Source organism: Vitis vinifera, chromosome 4 (assembly GCF_030704535.1).
Source record: "Vitis vinifera cultivar Pinot Noir 40024 chromosome 4, ASM3070453v1".
In the NCBI taxonomy this organism is placed as follows: Eukaryota; Viridiplantae; Streptophyta; class Magnoliopsida; order Vitales; family Vitaceae; genus Vitis; species Vitis vinifera.
Window position 1 is genome coordinate 19,010,177 of NC_081808.1, and position 16,914 is coordinate 19,027,090.

General features: G+C 36.9%; 2 protein-coding genes across 9 annotated transcripts; one reads left to right on the forward strand and one right to left on the reverse strand.

Moving 5' to 3' along the window:
- The first annotated feature begins 1,156 nt into the window (after positions 1–1,156).
- Positions 1,157–4,776, forward strand: LOC100240998 (probable vacuolar amino acid transporter YPQ1). Of its 8 annotated transcripts, none has more exons than XM_010650898.3 (12): positions 1,157–1,938; positions 2,072–2,114; positions 2,363–2,389; positions 2,566–2,664; positions 2,798–2,904; positions 2,989–3,160; positions 3,530–3,631; positions 3,729–3,827; positions 3,940–3,960; positions 4,049–4,107; positions 4,182–4,272; positions 4,379–4,776. In XM_010650898.3, exons 1-12 carry the CDS (start codon positions 1,715–1,717, stop codon positions 4,481–4,483), a joined length of 1,149 nt encoding a protein of 382 aa, XP_010649200.1. In that variant the 5' UTR covers positions 1,157–1,714; the 3' UTR covers positions 4,484–4,776. The 8 variants fall into 8 exon arrangements, with proteins under 8 accessions (XP_010649200.1, XP_059592374.1, XP_019075109.1 ...); XM_002274412.5 differs by having other exon boundaries at positions 1,194–1,938; positions 3,732–3,827; XM_059736391.1 differs by having other exon boundaries at positions 4,182–4,776.
- A 2,230-nt stretch (positions 4,777–7,006) lies between these two features.
- LOC100240984 (probable galacturonosyltransferase-like 1) lies at positions 7,007–8,640 on the reverse strand. Its single transcript, XM_002269146.4, has one exon. The coding sequence runs from the start codon at positions 8,335–8,337 to the stop codon at positions 7,282–7,284; it is 1,056 nt and encodes a 351-aa protein (XP_002269182.1). The 5' UTR covers positions 8,338–8,640; the 3' UTR covers positions 7,007–7,281.
- Positions 8,641–16,914: the final 8,274 nt, after the last annotated feature.

The following is a 16,914-nucleotide window of genomic DNA, read 5'->3' on the forward strand; positions in this document are numbered from 1 at the left end:
CAAAAATTTAAAGAAGATCTCACACCAAATAAAGACATTGTTATCCAGAAGGATAGACACGAAACAATGGCCCAATACCAATCACACGTGTATCTCAATCTTTCTCCAGGTAACCTGGTTGCAGCGTACCGTCGCCGCTTTTGTCGTTTGGCCTCACCTTCAGGATTTACTCTTCTTCCAAGCATGTCAACTTGTTGTGACTTGTGTGAAGTGTTCAAACTTTTAAAAGTGCTGGTGGCGACACGTCACACCGAGGATTTAGGTTTCAAATAGGCCACGACTTCGAAAATTGACAGTGATGCCCTCCATCATTTCATTTTAGGCTTCGAGTCTAGGCACAGACGCGACCCGTCACCGTGGTAATACTTCAGGGATGAACCTGGATGACTAAGAGCACCAGGTTCATTTGATTAAAGCGAGAAGACCTAATAAACATACCTGCATTCCATGGTCTAAATTTGTCGGTTTCAGCAATGAACTTGGCCAGTATCATGGCTCTGGTTCAGGTACAGTGGTATGTATCTTCATCCGCCTGCTGTCACACTGATCTTTCTTTCTTTCTTTCTTTTTTTATCCTTTTCTGGTGTGGGGTTTTGTTACTTGGGTTTGGGTTAGGAGCCTTAACTGGGCTGCAGGAGGGCAAGGTCTTGAGAATGGGTAACCATTGGTAAGTGATAATACCTAAAAAATTCGTTTCATATAGAATGAAAGGGGCATTAAATCGGCTACAGCCATGCACCATACCTCTTAGTCAAGCAAGCATGTGATAAAACAGTCTCTGGTCATTGAATTTGGCAAAACATATTTAAAAAATTATCCTGATCACATACATCATTTGCGGCAAGATCCTAATGCAAATTTGCTGTCTTACCACTTATGTGAGTTGAGTAAACATTTTGAGTTTGATGACTTCCACATTTTTCTTACCTGCGCATCAAGTATGGCATCGATTTAGATTCAGAATTTCAGATTATAAAGACAATAAACATATTCAGTAATGCTAAACGTGTAATTACAAGATAGTATTAGACATCAATGATGCAGACGTTGATTCAAAAGCAGTAATTATACGCGTGATGTGGAGAACGGGTGACGTTCTTGTGGAATTTACTAATGTGCTTAACTCACATGTATGCTAAAAAAAAAATGACGACGCACAACAAACATGATGAGTGACAGCGCACGCTCATATTTTCATAGGATTGAAATCTGTCTTGCGCCTAAATCATAAGCATCCAACCAGCATGGCTTAGCCAGAATGGTCTCTGCCTGTGACATTATTTTTCCTGAAAAATGTCGTCATGTTCTCGACATTTTATTTTAAATGACCTTGGCAGCTAGTTCTTTTGTTTTTCTATCATTGTTTACTCTGATCAATCTGGACCGTCAACTGAGGGTGACCATGTCAGTGTAAAGCATCACCCAGGAGGATATGCCTACAACCCCTCAAATATTAATTACTTCAATACCCCTTACACAAATGTAGCAGAAATTTGGAGCATCAAACAGAAGAATATGCGTACTACTACAAATACATAACCTGTCTTCTAATTTTCACTCTGGATAGCGAAAAGGAAAAGGGATCTCTTCAAGTCTCTATTGAGGATCGGCTCCTCTTATTTACCTCTTGATAATAATTGAAGCCCTTCTCTGCCTTTAAAATCGTCCTAGAAACTTGGTAACCAGCGTAGCGAGAGAGAGTGAGAGAGCGACTATGTCACCATCTTACTGTATCAAGGAGAAGAAGCCCTGCGTCGGATGGGTTGACAAGTACTTTGGGGACTGTCTGTGCAGTCTCAGAGACGAGTTCTCCTTTGGGTTTGGTCTTATCAGTTTGGTTTGTTGGGGAGTTGCAGAAATCCCTCAGATAATCACCAACTTCCGCACAAAATCTAGCCATGGAGTCTCTCTTGCATTTCTGCTCACTTGGATCGCCGGGTTTGTTCTCTTCTCCATTGAACCTCGCACTTAAAATACTCTCAAAAACTGAGCTGTTCCATAATAATACACAGATCTCCAACAAAATAAACTCTTAATGTAAAGTTTTTTGTCCTTCAAATTATTAATGCAGCGACGTTTTCAATTTGGTTGGTTGCCTTCTCGAACCAGCAACAGTGAGTGTTCTTGTCTGGGATTCTTTATTCCTGTCTTAGCAGATAATGTTCTAGAACGGCAGTTCAATGACTGAGAGCCATAGAGGTCTGGTGGTCCAGAGAACAGCCCCAGATTGGGTGACTCTGTTAAGACCGCCATCTGTATTCTTCTTATCAAATGCTCCTGACCAGCTTAGCCACTAGTTTCTTCTTCCGCTCTTTTGTTTTCTTCTCATTTTGTCTGAATGCTATTTATCTTCTGAATGCAGCTGCCCACCCAGTATTACACAGCTCTGGTAATTTCACTTCTCTGGCCTTGGTTTAGATGGTTTCAATCGAAGCACAAAACGACCATTTCCTTTATTTATAATTTTTACATGACCATTTATTAAGCTCCTATATGTGCTACCTCGACAACTACACATATGGATGCATTGATTAATTGAAATTGCATTATAATTTCTGTTCATAGCTATACACCACGAGTACTGTAGTACTAGTGTTGCAGAGCGTCTACTATGATGACATCTATCCATGGTGGAAGTACGGACAGATCAACTCTAATCAAGTGGTACACTACTACTTATTTCATAATCTTGAGTTCGTTTTACTTTTAATCACTCTGCTACAAACTATGATCTTGTACAGTACTATTCCAAACAAAAACCAAGAGAAAAAAAGATTGATTAAGGTTATTTTCTTAGGTTGAAGAAGAGAGAAAACCTCTGAAACCTAAAGCTGGTGGGTCAGGGATTCCCATACCCAATACTCCAGTCAAAGCAGGATCCACTCTTCGGGATTATTACTATACGTGAGTCCAAATTCATTAATCTCTGTTTTTATTATTATTTATACATTTCAACAAATTTTCTGTCCGAAATTTTGGCATTTGCAGGTCAGCGAGGTCACTGGCAGGAAGCACTACTCCACCATTTCGATCTTATCTCAGGACGGCTCGAAGTGGTCCTTCGACTGTGGGGCTTGACAACGACTCATCATCTGATGATGACACAACCCACGTTGCATCCCATAAGACTGTTAGCAAGCCTAAGCCAATCCCACGGTCGGTAAGTCTCCATCTTCAGTTTTGCTCACTATATATTCCACTTTATGCGTACAACCTCAGACCGTTGATCTTCTCTTGATACTGTTTCTGTTGCCCCGTGAATTAAAGTTAATCAATACAAACTACTTGGTTGTTTTCGGATCAGCAGAACTTTCTTTCCCTAATATGGGTTGAACCATATTTGAGACCCTACAAGTCAATGATCAGAAGGAAATCCTAAAAAGGAAAAGTAATGAAAAAAGAAAATTTGGTGTTATATCCAACTACAAGAGAATCACACTAGTTGTTTAACCCTTATGTACTATTTATGATTGTTTTATGACATGACATTTATCGAATTAGTGGCGCTACCTTTATCATATCTTTTCAGGCAGGCTATGGGGCATATTTAGCTACGTCCGTCAATTTGCCTCGGCAAAGTAAAGCTATGATGGAAGTGTCTCTTGGATTTACAGGGAGAAAACTCTTACACGTATGATTACTACTGGGAAAAATTAAAAGCTACATTTGATATTAAATCTATTGCTTTGTGTTTTCAAAGAGCTCACGGTAGATGTAATTATACATAGCAGGAAAGTGGGATGGAGAACAGTGCCTTCGGGCAATGGTTAGGATGGTTGATGGCTGCTATATACATGGGCGGTCGACTCCCTCAGATATGGTTAAATGTAAGTGATGATTGGTTCTCAAAAGTCGATGCATAAATTTGCCTGTTCTCAGATGAATCATTTTCTATGATTTGTTTTGTTTCTGATAAAAGTCATTACATTTGACAACCAGATTAAAAGGGGGAGTGTGGAGGTGAGATGCTCTTATAACATTCTAGTAATTCATTTTGTACTTCATGTTTGAGGCGACATTTAATATTGTAGTTGTTGAAATTATACAGGGCTTGAACCCTCTCATGTTCGTTTTTGCACTCATTGCCAATGTAACTTATGTGGCAAGGTACTCTCTCTCTCTCTTTCTCTCTCTGTGAAAAATTTCTTAACTCTCAACTTTATTTGAATTGATGGATGCAGTATTCTTGTAAGAACCACCGAATGGGAAAAAATTAAAGCTAATATGCCCTGGTTGCTGGATGCTGCAGTTTGTGTGATGCTTGACTTATTTGTATCCTTTACCAATCTTCTTCAGGAAAGCTCTTTTTTATCCAAATACTGTGCAGGTAACTCACATATGTTCATTGTTCGTTACACCTTAACCAAAATCATAACAGATTATATTGCAGTACATATATTATAAGTACCTCCGAAAGAAAATTTCAAGTGCTGGAGAAGACCTGGGAGATTATATTGCGGCAAATAAAGCAGTTGTGTCTTGACTGCTTACTATATTTGATATTTGGGTCTTTGCTATTTACCCTGTCAATATCGTTTGTGTACTATCTGCTCTGTTTTTGGGGGAAAGCTTAGAGTTGCAATGAGTCTCCACTGCATTCACCTCATGAAAAGGTCCCTTTACAATTAGGCAGTAGGTGGGCGTTGAGTGAATGACGGCAAGTTTATATGGTATTGATCTTTTCTTATTATTGTCAACTTCTAGTATGTATTTCTTAATGGAATTGGTTATGAAAAATCAAGTAGAGACATAGAATGTCTGAAAAGTTGGTTGAAAGAGCTAGTGATATTATGCTTTGCTTGTAACTAATACCACGAGAATTAATCATTATACCTTTCCAGACATGTCAGAAGACATCAGGCTTCGACCAAAACCCCAATTTAATTCAGTTTGGTCCCAATTATTGGCCTGGAAAGGGAATGGGTTGGCCGGACAACTGCCGCGTATCATGGACTGGGTTTCATGTAAAAGTCCATGGCACGAGCCCACCGCTGCCATCCTATTATTGGCCTGCAGGAGCGGTACTCCTTTAATGATTAATTAATTTGCACTAATTATCCACTGTTGGAAGCAGGCATGAGAAAATTCTTGGTCAGGTTCCTTCATGTGGCATTGATTAGGTGAGAGATTCAAAAACAATTATCTAACAAAAAACATAATTAATATTCGATCTCGCATCATATTAAATGGTCACCATCATTTTCTATCGAGCAAAGTGAGTTGTCACACCTGCAAGTGGAAACTTAGTTCAATTTTAATGGAGATGAAGAAGAAATGCTTGTGATGTATGCTTTACAATGTGACACCATGCTCTGTTTTCCCTTTTAGTTGGAAGGTATTTATCAGGGGTTGCTATTCGTCACTTTCGCTTAATTTTATAGCAACCAAATTCAGAAACATAAATAGGATCGATTTGGTATGCGCTCGTGGCCTTTTTCGCCATTATTACCCGAAAGGTGCAAAGTTTTCTTCATTGGTTTTTTTGGTGATAAAAGATTTTTTGTAAGTTAGATGAATATGCTTGGGCAGATGCTTACTGTTTCACAAGAAAATGCTGCAGACTTTTGTTGACATGAAAATGAAGCTTGTATAAACCAGAGGGAGTGACTTCAATTTCCACACCCCCTGCCATATGTTTTGTCACCTACCGCTTAATTTTGTTCAACGCCACCATGTGCTCATTTTCCGCCATCATTTTGTACTTAATCTGGAAGCTTTGGTCCGCCATTTATTACTCTATCTAAGAAGTTTCTCTTCCGCATGATCCCTGTTCATAGTCCCCATGTTAGAAATGAATAAGCAAGGTAAAGAATTATAAGCTAAAGGAGAAAAATATGTTGCTTAGTGGCAAGCAGTATAGGCTTATTGATCCAAACAGATATGGTCTTATTTCTAATCAATTGTTTTTCCTAAGTCCAAACAAGGGCCACGTTTTCCCACTGCAGACTTCATCAACAGGAATGGAAGTCATACGAAGTTAAATCGGAGAATCTGTTTTTTTTTTTTTCTTATTTATGGGACATTTTGATCGTCCAAAGTTGATGAATTAAGCTATTTTGAAGTTATTAGAATCATCGGAGGGTTTTTTCTTTCTTGTGGTGTTGAAGAGTTCCTTAGTAAAAAACAAAATAGGGTGAGACCATTTAAGGATCTTAGATTCGGATTCTTTACCATGCAATTCTTATCTTCGAGAAGACATGATGATTTTTCACCTGCAACTTTTTGCTTTTTCCTCCCCATACACGCGTGGGAAGAGTAGAGGTTACAGCCTCCAGCTTTGCCTTAACTAGAATAAACAACATGCCATTAACTTTATTGAGAATTCTTTTTGCCTTTCAACTCCGCGTCTTGCGTTTGAATGAGACCCATTTGAGAGAGAACTCCAATAGAAGCTCAGATATTAAAGATAGACATGAAAAAGTGCTCCTCCAAAGATCTCTCACTGATTTACCATGTTCGTATATTTTCAGAGAATACTTCGTCACCAGGACTTTTTAGTCACCAACCAGAGGAAATGAACCATAATTATTGCACGCAATGCAACCTTTAATTATGGAATGAGTGGCTTTATCGCCATGATGATTTAAAGGTTCACCATTTGGTCAAAATCTCAAAGTAATGTCCGACTTTGCGAGGACAACAGAACCAAATCATTTTGTATTAAACTTCAAGAGGGTAGATACAAATGTTAGAGGTCAAGGCGGTATCAAATTGAGTCGGTGGAGTACAAATTGTTGTTGAACTGGAAATTTCATTTCAACCATTTCCTTTCATATTTAGAAAGCTATCAAAACCCAAAACAAATTCATATGTGACCAAAATATTTAAGATGGTTGCCGAGTCACAAATTTATGGTTGAAATAGAAAATTTTTTTCAAACAAAATATGGTTGTTGAGTTGCAATTTTATGGTCGATTTAGAATCTAGTTTGAATTGGAATTCATCCAAATTTAATTGCCAGACCAAGTACGCATGGATACAGTAGGAGCAGGGAAAAATGAAGACATATGAACAAACTTTTTAACTCTTTTTTCTTTAGTATTTAGTATTTACTGGTGTCGGTACAGAGACAAAAGTAGAAGCATGGTAAGAGGTTCGTCAATGGCCGTATATCTACAAACAGCATCTCTGGTGGAAGGGAAACAGAAGACACACAGGCAGAGAGAAGCATCTGTAACATTAGATCTCCGCTACCTGGATTGTGTTCCGATAACATCTAAAATAATGAAATCTAATAAAGAAAAATATATATCTGGTGATAACTATAACACTTCCTCGGATTTAATTGTCGAGTGCGAATGGTGTTTTCAAGAGATCGTAAGGAGCCCACAACGCATCCAATGGGCACGGCCTGTTTGCGTCTAATCGAGCCCATGGCTTCCCCTTCCCGCTCCAATGTAGAAGGCTCACAGGGCCCGGGTGTAGATCCCGGCATAGGCCCCGGAAATTGTCTCCGCCGAGACCATGTTGGTTCCATTTGTGATCCACCGGAGCTATATTCCCTGCGAAAACCAGTAAAAATGGGGGTAAGGAACCCAATTCGTAGATCCGCATTCGTTTTTGGAGCTCCATCCATTCCACGATCTTGGTGGTGTAGTCTCCGGCTCTCCACCGTTGGAGGTCGATGACCATGACGCCGGTGTTGAAGTAACAGGCATTGCGACCCGCGAACGTTAGAGACAGAGATGGGTTCGACCAAAACGTGGGCGTAAAATAAGAGGTAAAGTTAGCATTACAGTACTCCGGCGCCGCTAAGACCGAGTGGTCACCGAGTGGGGTAGCTACCAGTTTCGCAATGTCGTCGACTAGGACCAAGTCTGAGTCCAGGTACACCACTCGACGAACACACGTAGGGAGGAGATCGGCGAGGTAGTTGCGAGCGTAGTTGAGCGGGCAGTCGAGAGCAGCGCGAATTGAAGTGGAGATGAGGCCTGAGACAGCCGAGTCATCGAAGCGGTAGACTCGGAAGCGCAGATAAGGGAAGGAGTTGGCAATGGTGCGACGGAGGTGGTGGGCATCAGCGGAGGCGGAGGCGACGAAGTGGAAGTTTACGTTTTCAGGGCAGGTGGCGTGTTGGAGAACGGAGAGAATGGCAGCCATGGAGCCACGGATGTAGGCGGCGTCGAGGGTCATTGCCACATGGACTGCATCATCGGAACATATGCTGGTTTCATGACTGTAACCTTCAGCGTCGTCGTAGTTGATGGACGGGCAGTCAGGGGAGTTGTAGAACTGCGGGGCTTCTCTGAATTGGTAAGCCGTAGCATGAATGGCCAAAAAGTAGATGATCCCACAAAGGAAGAGGAAGAGGCGGAGAAGAGGTGCAGTTGCAGGCATGGTCTGGAGAATCTGAAGAAGTCTATTGGGTTCTCTGGCCTTTTAAGAGAAGGAGAGGGCGGCGCTGCACTTCCGAGTTCTGCTTGGCTTTGAACCCACGTTCTTTGAAAGGGGCTGCTGAAAAGCCAATCTTGGGCTTCACATTTGATTAAAATCTCTCTCTCTCTCATATTCTCATGCTCATTCCCTTTGTAAATCTTAAGCTGTAATTCCTTTGACCATTAAACTATTACAGCTATGCAAAATGCAAGTGGTATTTCAGATCTTCCTTCAAAATTCTCAATCCAAAGCCAAATTATAGGTTGTTTATCCATATATGGGTAGGTTGCCTTATCAGATGGGACCAATGTGCCCCACTTTTTGTTACTATATTAGCATTCCGCATAGTAATGCAAAACTCAAGAAAATTTAGAATTTATTTGAAAAATTAGAAAACCCACTATGATTTTGTTTGGAAAAACTTCAATCCATGCCTGATGTCCAAGGAAAGAGCCCATGAGGGGCCTCCTACTCCTCAACAGAACCCATGGATTAATTAAATGGCATTTAATTAAATGTTCCATCAAACCAATTTATGAGTTGATCACTCTTCTCCTTGGGTTCTCTAGTTGAGCCATCCACGTCTAAGAAGCCTCAGACACTACGTCTTAACTTCTAACCAACAATTTTATAACAGTGAGCAAAGTAAAATAGACATGTTGTACAGGGCACGAAACTCATCTTGACGAGCATAAAATTGCAAATGTGCATGATAACCCCATACCCTGTTTTTCTCCCAAAAACTACTTGAAAGTGGGAGCAATTTCAGGACTTGCAAGCAACAACAGAGGCCTGAAATCCCCATCGATCCCCTCTATCTCTGGTGCTGATAATTTTATTTTATTTTTATCTTAGCTCCGGATGATCCGTGTGACATTAAATGCAAAGGCCTAATAGAACTAAGCTTTCATGACAGGCGCTTTGAGAAATTAAATTACCCAAATTTTGTCCAGAATCTCCGCCACCCTAGCGGATCAGTCATCCATCCGCACTTAATTAGCGGGACGAAAAACAAAGAGAAGGCTGCCACGTTGCTTATGAGCCAGGACCCAGATGTGTCGCCCGAACCAAGCAACCCACATTGAAGAAAAAAAAAGTAGGTGGCCCGGTGAATGGAAATAGACAGCGAAACTAGAGACTAGTAGAAAGTGCACTCTTATAGCGACATATTTTCTTTTCCTTCCATGTGACCTAACACTTTAATTCATCACCAAGCTAAAAGGAGGAAATATACTGGCTATTTTTCATATGAAAATTGCCACCCACGTCCATAATTTCTTCCTTCAACTCCACTCCCGTACACTTGGCCGATTAGTCTTGAAGTCACTGTAATATTTGATCAAATATTATAGATTTTTTGAACACTAAAATTGAGTCTCAGGCTCTCAGCTGAGTCCACCAATTTAATAGCTAAAATACAACCTCAACCGCATCATTTAAGGGGCATGTGCAGGTCACATGGTTTTAGCTTCGTAAGCCTTAACAGAAGCCATGGAGAGGAGAGGCCCTCCATTATTAAGTACTCAAACAATCATTTTTAAATGAACATTACCATGTGCCACACATGACAAACTCACAAAGCAATCTTCCCAGAAAATTTAAATCCGTCCATCATGCATCATCATCACACTGCTGTTTGAAAAGGAAACGCGGTAAAGAAAAAGAAAGGATATTTTGTGTTTTTTTTTTCCCCCATTTTCACTGGGAAGAATCCCAATCCCCATTACACATTGACGACAGGGCATGCCACCGACACATGGGGTTGGGTCAACGACTCAATAGCCGCCAAACAGTCAACCAGGCGTGCTGATGCCTGGTTTCAAGTATTATAAGGATTCAATTTTTCAACCATGCATGTCCGTATTCGGAAAAGTTACAGGAGTACACGCATAGTTGCACGACATGCAAACGCGTCCTTTTAGTCAAAATACTCTAAAATATGGGGGGAAAGAAAATGCAAACCTAAAGAGCTTAGAAGTTACATAGCCCTTGCCAGGGAATGTGCCAGCCTAGGAGGATTTGAATTTGAATTTTTTATTTTTTTATTTTATTGAAGTTGCAAAGTCCTTACTTGCCCTTTGTTTTTCCTTTTCTGGAAGTATGTGAAAATTTAAAAGCATATGAAAAAGTTGTACAAATTTTTGGAAGCTTATGACTAAATTATAAGAGGTGAAGATAAGGGGAAGATATTTTAGCTCTTATGAATTTTAAGTCATTTTATTTGATTGTTCTCTTCGTGCTCCTAATCCATACTTACATATGATATAAATGACTACTTTGAAGCCTTTGTAAGGATTTATCCAAGTACTCCTGCATGGCTTGATGGTCGTCTCGTACTCGTCTGCCTCATAAGATGTAATGACATGGAAACTGTCTTATATTACGATAAATAGTCCGTACCAGTTGAAGATTAGGACGAGTATTTCCTTCACTAGTACTAGTGTACTAGAAGTTGGTCGTCTCAGTCTCAGACTCTCACTTATTAAAGGCATTCAAAGAAGTGGAACGATGCCTGCGTAGAAGTATTGGAATACGAGTCAAAAGAACGGAAAAATGAGAGCTCTGGCACAGCCACACTGGAAGCATCTTAATGTGCCCCCCTGTTTTAGACCTTTTACGCGCTTTTGTTAGGTGGTTTGCATGGAACTGGGGCCACTTCTGCCAATATTCATTATTAGTTCATACTCCCTACCCTTGGATATGAACCATCAAGTTGAACCCGTCAACTTATGGCAGCCGGCTTTACAGGCCTCTCATTTCATGGTTCTGAAAGCACGGGGAAATTTCATATTTGGTGATCATTCAGACAAGACAATACGAAATACAAGCATTTCCGATTTTGTCCTCCCCTCAATGTTAACCCCATGGAATGTTCAAATGTAATGCAGCTTAAACTTTGATCTTATGATTTTGTTGTCAAGCCACACGAACCCCGGCATACTTATGTGCTGGGTTAAGCCTCAACATGCAAACAAGCTCTTCAAAAAATTAAGTGCTGGATCCGTACCCTAATGCTGTTCCATTCTCTGTCTACCTAAACTCTGTTAGACATCCTTTAATTTATTTTTATTTTTAATGTGAAACTTATAATAACTAACCCTTAATATTTAGTACCGTGTACTTGCCTTCCATCTAGGGGTGCTAATAGTTAATGCCTCACCAAGAACCAAAGGGTGGATGATATGACTGGGGTTTGGTAGATCAAAACATTTAAGTTTCAAGAAAGTATTGAATGAAGAAAAAAAAAAAAAAAAAACGTATATTAAAAAAATATTTGATTTATAATAAATATATATATAAAAGCAAATCAAGTATAATTAAAATTAGTTACAATCCACATAATTTTAAATTATTTAATCTTCATATGAAAAGTTAAAATAAATGAAATAAATTTTTAAAAACCAAAAATAATAATTTATTAATTTTAAATTTACTTTTTTTTTTCTCTTTCTAATTTTTTTAAACACTTTCAAAGAATCAAACATAGGGGTAAATTAGAGAAATAGGAATACAATTTAGTATTTTAATTCATTTAATAATCAAGTTTGGCCACAATTTTACATACATGGAAGCCTATCCTTGATTGGATGATGGTCGATTTACAAATTTTCAAATTTGTGCATCCAAATGGCAAGAACAATATATCATAAGCAAATAAAGCATAATAATATAGTTAGAAACAAGATGAGAGAGATGCTAACTCAAGTTTTATAGTGGGTCGGCCCAAACTCGGTCTAAATCAACCTTCCTCAAGCTCTAATCAAGTTAAGGTTCTACTATCATTAAGACTTCAATCCAAGCCTTCAACTTAAAACAATTAGATTATGGTTTTAATTCATCATTTACAATCCTTATCAAGTAACTAATCTCACTTGAATATCACTCTTAGTTCTTTGTTTGAAGCAATTAAAACAAATACAATCATAGAAAACAACATAAACTCTCAAAATACAATAGAACCTAGGATTAGATTCAAGCTACACTAATGGATTTGCAAGTTGTTTGGATTGAATGCACTCAACAAAGATTAATGAGAATTTTTTTGTTGATAGGCCATTGAATACTCAAGTTCTCTCTCTATATATATATTTTTTTAAATTCATATTTATATATAAGGAACTTGAAATCCCTATTTGAGACAATTAATGCTTGACCAATTCACTAATTAATTAAATCAGTGCACTAGCCATTAGACATTTAATGCCTTGATAGGTAATTGTTAGAGGTTCAAAGGCTCAATTAGTTTAACAACTAGTTCAACTGATCCTCCTCGAAGAGTCAAGACTCTACCTCAACCAATTACAACCAATTAAAATGACATTCCTGCAAAATGAGAACTTTCCTTATCTACCAATCAACTAGTTCCCCTGCAGCTTGACCTATTTGACCATTTTGCAAATTTTAAGGTTGAAACAAAAGCCTAGGAACCATGAGAAGGCTTCTAAAACCTCCTATAAATCGTCTAAACATATTTTTGAAAAGGTTTAACCTAGGTTTTGAGTAAAATATGATTTTATCCATTTTTGAGGAGATAAACTCAATCTAAGGTATGTTATGGATGTTTAAATAGGTCAAGTGAATGAAATTTTTTAGTTAAACCTAATGCACCATAAAACAAACCTTACACAAGGTTCCTAAGGTCTTCTAGGTGTTCAAGTCTTCATCAATCCAAGATTATCCATTGCTTGGTGCTTAACCTTGGCTTAATTCCTTATAATCCTGAAATGATAACCTTGATAAATCATTTATACTGTTAACCTTCATATATTATTATCAAAACTCAATTAATAAAACCTTGGCCTATAAGAAAAAAAAATTTGCGAACAACTTATTTTTAAAACATATTCTAAAAAAATGATTTTGTACCAAAAGTTTGTCAAACATGTCTTTGGAGTTAAAATATATATATATATATATATATATATTTTAAGATTGTAATTTAATAATATAAAGGCCATAATCTTTTTATTTATTTTGAATTGAGACAAACTTGCATATGAATCCCTAATACCACAACTGAAATACGAGCTTGTATGATAAATCATGAGCATATAGTCAAATGCTTGCTAGACCCAAACCGTAGTTAGAGAAAAGTTAAAACTTATTTTTTAAATTTTAAATTCAAATGAATTATATATTTGAATTTTGAGAATTTTTCTAAGAAAGGAGGAAGAAATCTTGATAGGATCCCACAAGCATATAATATTCCAACACTCTTCATATTTGTCTCAACTCTCAAGTCAAGTGTCTTCTTAAATTCTAATAAAATTATTAACCCAAAAAAGTCAAACTCAAGCCTAATTGATCCTTTGCGTGTATAAATTTCTAGCACACTTGATGTGACTCTTTTACCTCCCATCTCCTTCATCCAAAGTCAAGTTAATGGCTTCAAGGCAGAACCAAATTACATGCATGCATCAAGAGTCTATTAAGACCGTTGTCACTTCATCATTACAAAATACTTCCACCCATCACCTATGAGGTTATAAAAAAATAGTTTTACTTTTATAAAAGAAAAGATTTTTTTTTTTTATAGAAGAATATAAAGTCTAATAAAATTGAAAAGTAAAAACCGACAAAGAAATGATATTTTAAACTTTTTTTTTTATTTTTTTATTTTGACTTCTTTTCACATCAAATTCAATTATTAATTTTGTTATGTTAATTATAAATTCAATTTTTATGTGTTTAATTCAAACATGTGAGTATACAGGACTAACAAAATCAAATAAATTCATTTTAATTAATAAAACTTAAACCAAACTAATCAATTTAGCATTAATTTGATTTGGTCCATCCATTTGGGTTTAAATTAAAATCATATATTTTCTAAAAAAATAAGCTACTTTTATGGTAAATAAATTAGAGTGTGTTTAATAGTATTTATAAAAAATATTTTAAATTTTTCTAATACTTAAAAAATTTTATCTTAGAAGAGTTAAAAACACTTTCTATAATCACTATTAGATAGACCCTAATACAAATTATATTATACAACACCAAAATCGATCTTTCAAGCTAAAATATGATGTAAAAATAAAATTATTTTAAATAACTATTAACAATCCAAAAACCTTTTATTATAGAGAAAAAAATGAAAAAAAAATAAAGAACAAATAAGTTGAGATTAGCTTCCGAAAAAATAAACAAATAAAAGAATAGATATATTTTTAGGGGTGCGATTCAGGCGGTTTGGATCGGGTTGGAAGTCAATCCAATAATGAACCACATCAATTTTAAATTCAACCCAAGTATCCTAACTTGAGCTCAAACCAAACTTTCTTTTTTTTTTTTTTTTTTTTTTCCAAGTATGGATTAGAGAAAAATATACAAGTTAGGCTCAAGTTGGGTGATTTAGTTGGATCAAAACTCGAATTGACTGGCACGAAAGAAAAAAAAAATTTGCATAATATATTTGCAGATTGAAAGAAAGCTTACTCAGGGAAGCTTACATAGATGATGTTGTTGAGATCAACATGATAAGCCATATATGTTGATCTCAACAGCATCATCTATCAATCTAACACAAGAATTTCGTATAAGATAAACTGTTTAAATATCACTAGTTAAATAATATAATATAAAATCTAATATTTATTATATATATATATAATATAGTTCTCTAATTAAATATAAAATACTCAATTGGGGTTTGGGTTGAGTTCGGCTTGCTCGATGTCCCAACCCTAATTCAATTAAGCTTAGGTTCCCAAACTATAAAAAGAAGGTTGTCATAGCCCACCCAATATCGGGTTGCCTAAACCCGCCCAGACTCAGTTTGGATTGGGTTAAAGCTACCCCAATTGCCCCTCTATATATGTCTATTCAAATGTGAAACATCAATGGAACCAATAAATTTTAAAAATTTAAAAACGTGAACTTAAATTGCCTCGGTTCTATTCCTTCTTTCGAATGATTAGTTTGGTGGGTTTGTTTCCTGACCCTGCTCAGCTCAATATATCCCTTCCGATGCAACATGGAATTTCCAGACACCAAAAAGGCATACCAAATCTAAAATCAATTAAGATCGCCCTAATGGGTGGGCGGTTCCTCATAAGCGTGCAGTACACTTCCATCTTTGGAAAGGAAAAAGTGTTGTTTCAGAAAAAACCAAAGAATCCACGGAAAACCCGAATCAATTGAATGCCTTCTCATTTTCTATTCACGTATTGAGAATAACTTTCAATTGCTAGACAAATACCACAAATCAATGGAAAACCCTCACTAATTCTGTGTCTCACAGACAAAAGGTTGGCACAAGTACCCTCCAATATGATAGATGGACTTTTGCTTTTCTTTTTAGCAGGCAACAAGAAGTTTTTTGACTGTTAAGAACTTCTAGAACTTGCTAGCTGTTTCTCATGAGGTTTGATGTTCTAGGCATCCAGATTGCCCATAAATTATCGAATGTGTAACATGAATCCGCACAATAAAGCCACCACTTGTTTATGAGTGCCATCACAAAAAGACATAATACATATATGTTTTTCATAGACCAAGCACATAAAGATGCACTTTTCATGAGTCCCCAGACTGGTTTAGACAGAATGTAGGCATGGGTGTTATGTTTACAAATGATTAACACACCAAATGTGGACATGTAAAAGTATCCTATATAATCAGGTACTATTGGTACATATGTAAAGTCACAAGTCTGCTATCAAGTTCAAGGTTGATTAGAGAAGTGATTATAAGATTAATAGTAAATAGTAAACAAATTAAGCATTTAAGCACTGTCTCTCAGGTTCAAGTTACCACATATACCTAAATCTAGCCAAGCTAACCCGATGCAAGCTATAGATGTTTGATCAATATGCATTTTCATAACACTTATTTTTTATCCATGTACTATATAGTTCTCAGTGAAATTAACCCAGGAAAATACATGGGAATCCTACACTCCACCCATGAGTGCACAAATAGCACATCATTTGGCTTTTGGTGGAATGGTATATCCATTACTCTAGTCAGGAGACTGCTAAGTGGTACCATCCACCAGTTTGACATATCCCTAATTTCCCTTCACTTGTAAGCACCTTTTCATACTCTGAAACAGGAATACTTCATAAAAATTTCTACACTTTATTGGGCTTTGGCAATACCATATCATGCACTTCTGGCTTCTGAGAGATTCTTGAAGAATCATGTTCATTCTTCAATCATGTATAGAAAGAGAAATTTTACCATCTAGAAATTCTCCTTATATGGATGATATGCAAGAAAAAATTTGATCCAAAGAAAAGGATTGATGGTTAGTTTAAATGGATTTTTGAGGCAATTACATCTCTTTTTTCCCCTCTATGAGCTCTCTATCTTTAACGTAACCAAAGGTTTATTGATCCTCCATGTTTTATTTCTAAATAAAGAGGGAATCATCTTCTCAGCTTACATTTAACATCATTTTTTTTTCTTTGATCTTATTTCATCAAAGCCTAGATGTACTATATTTTCAAAGACTGAAACAGATATGGATAGTTCCAACAAAATTTCATTCTTGAACAAAAATCCGTTTTTTAATTTGCCTAGTCTATTCCATGA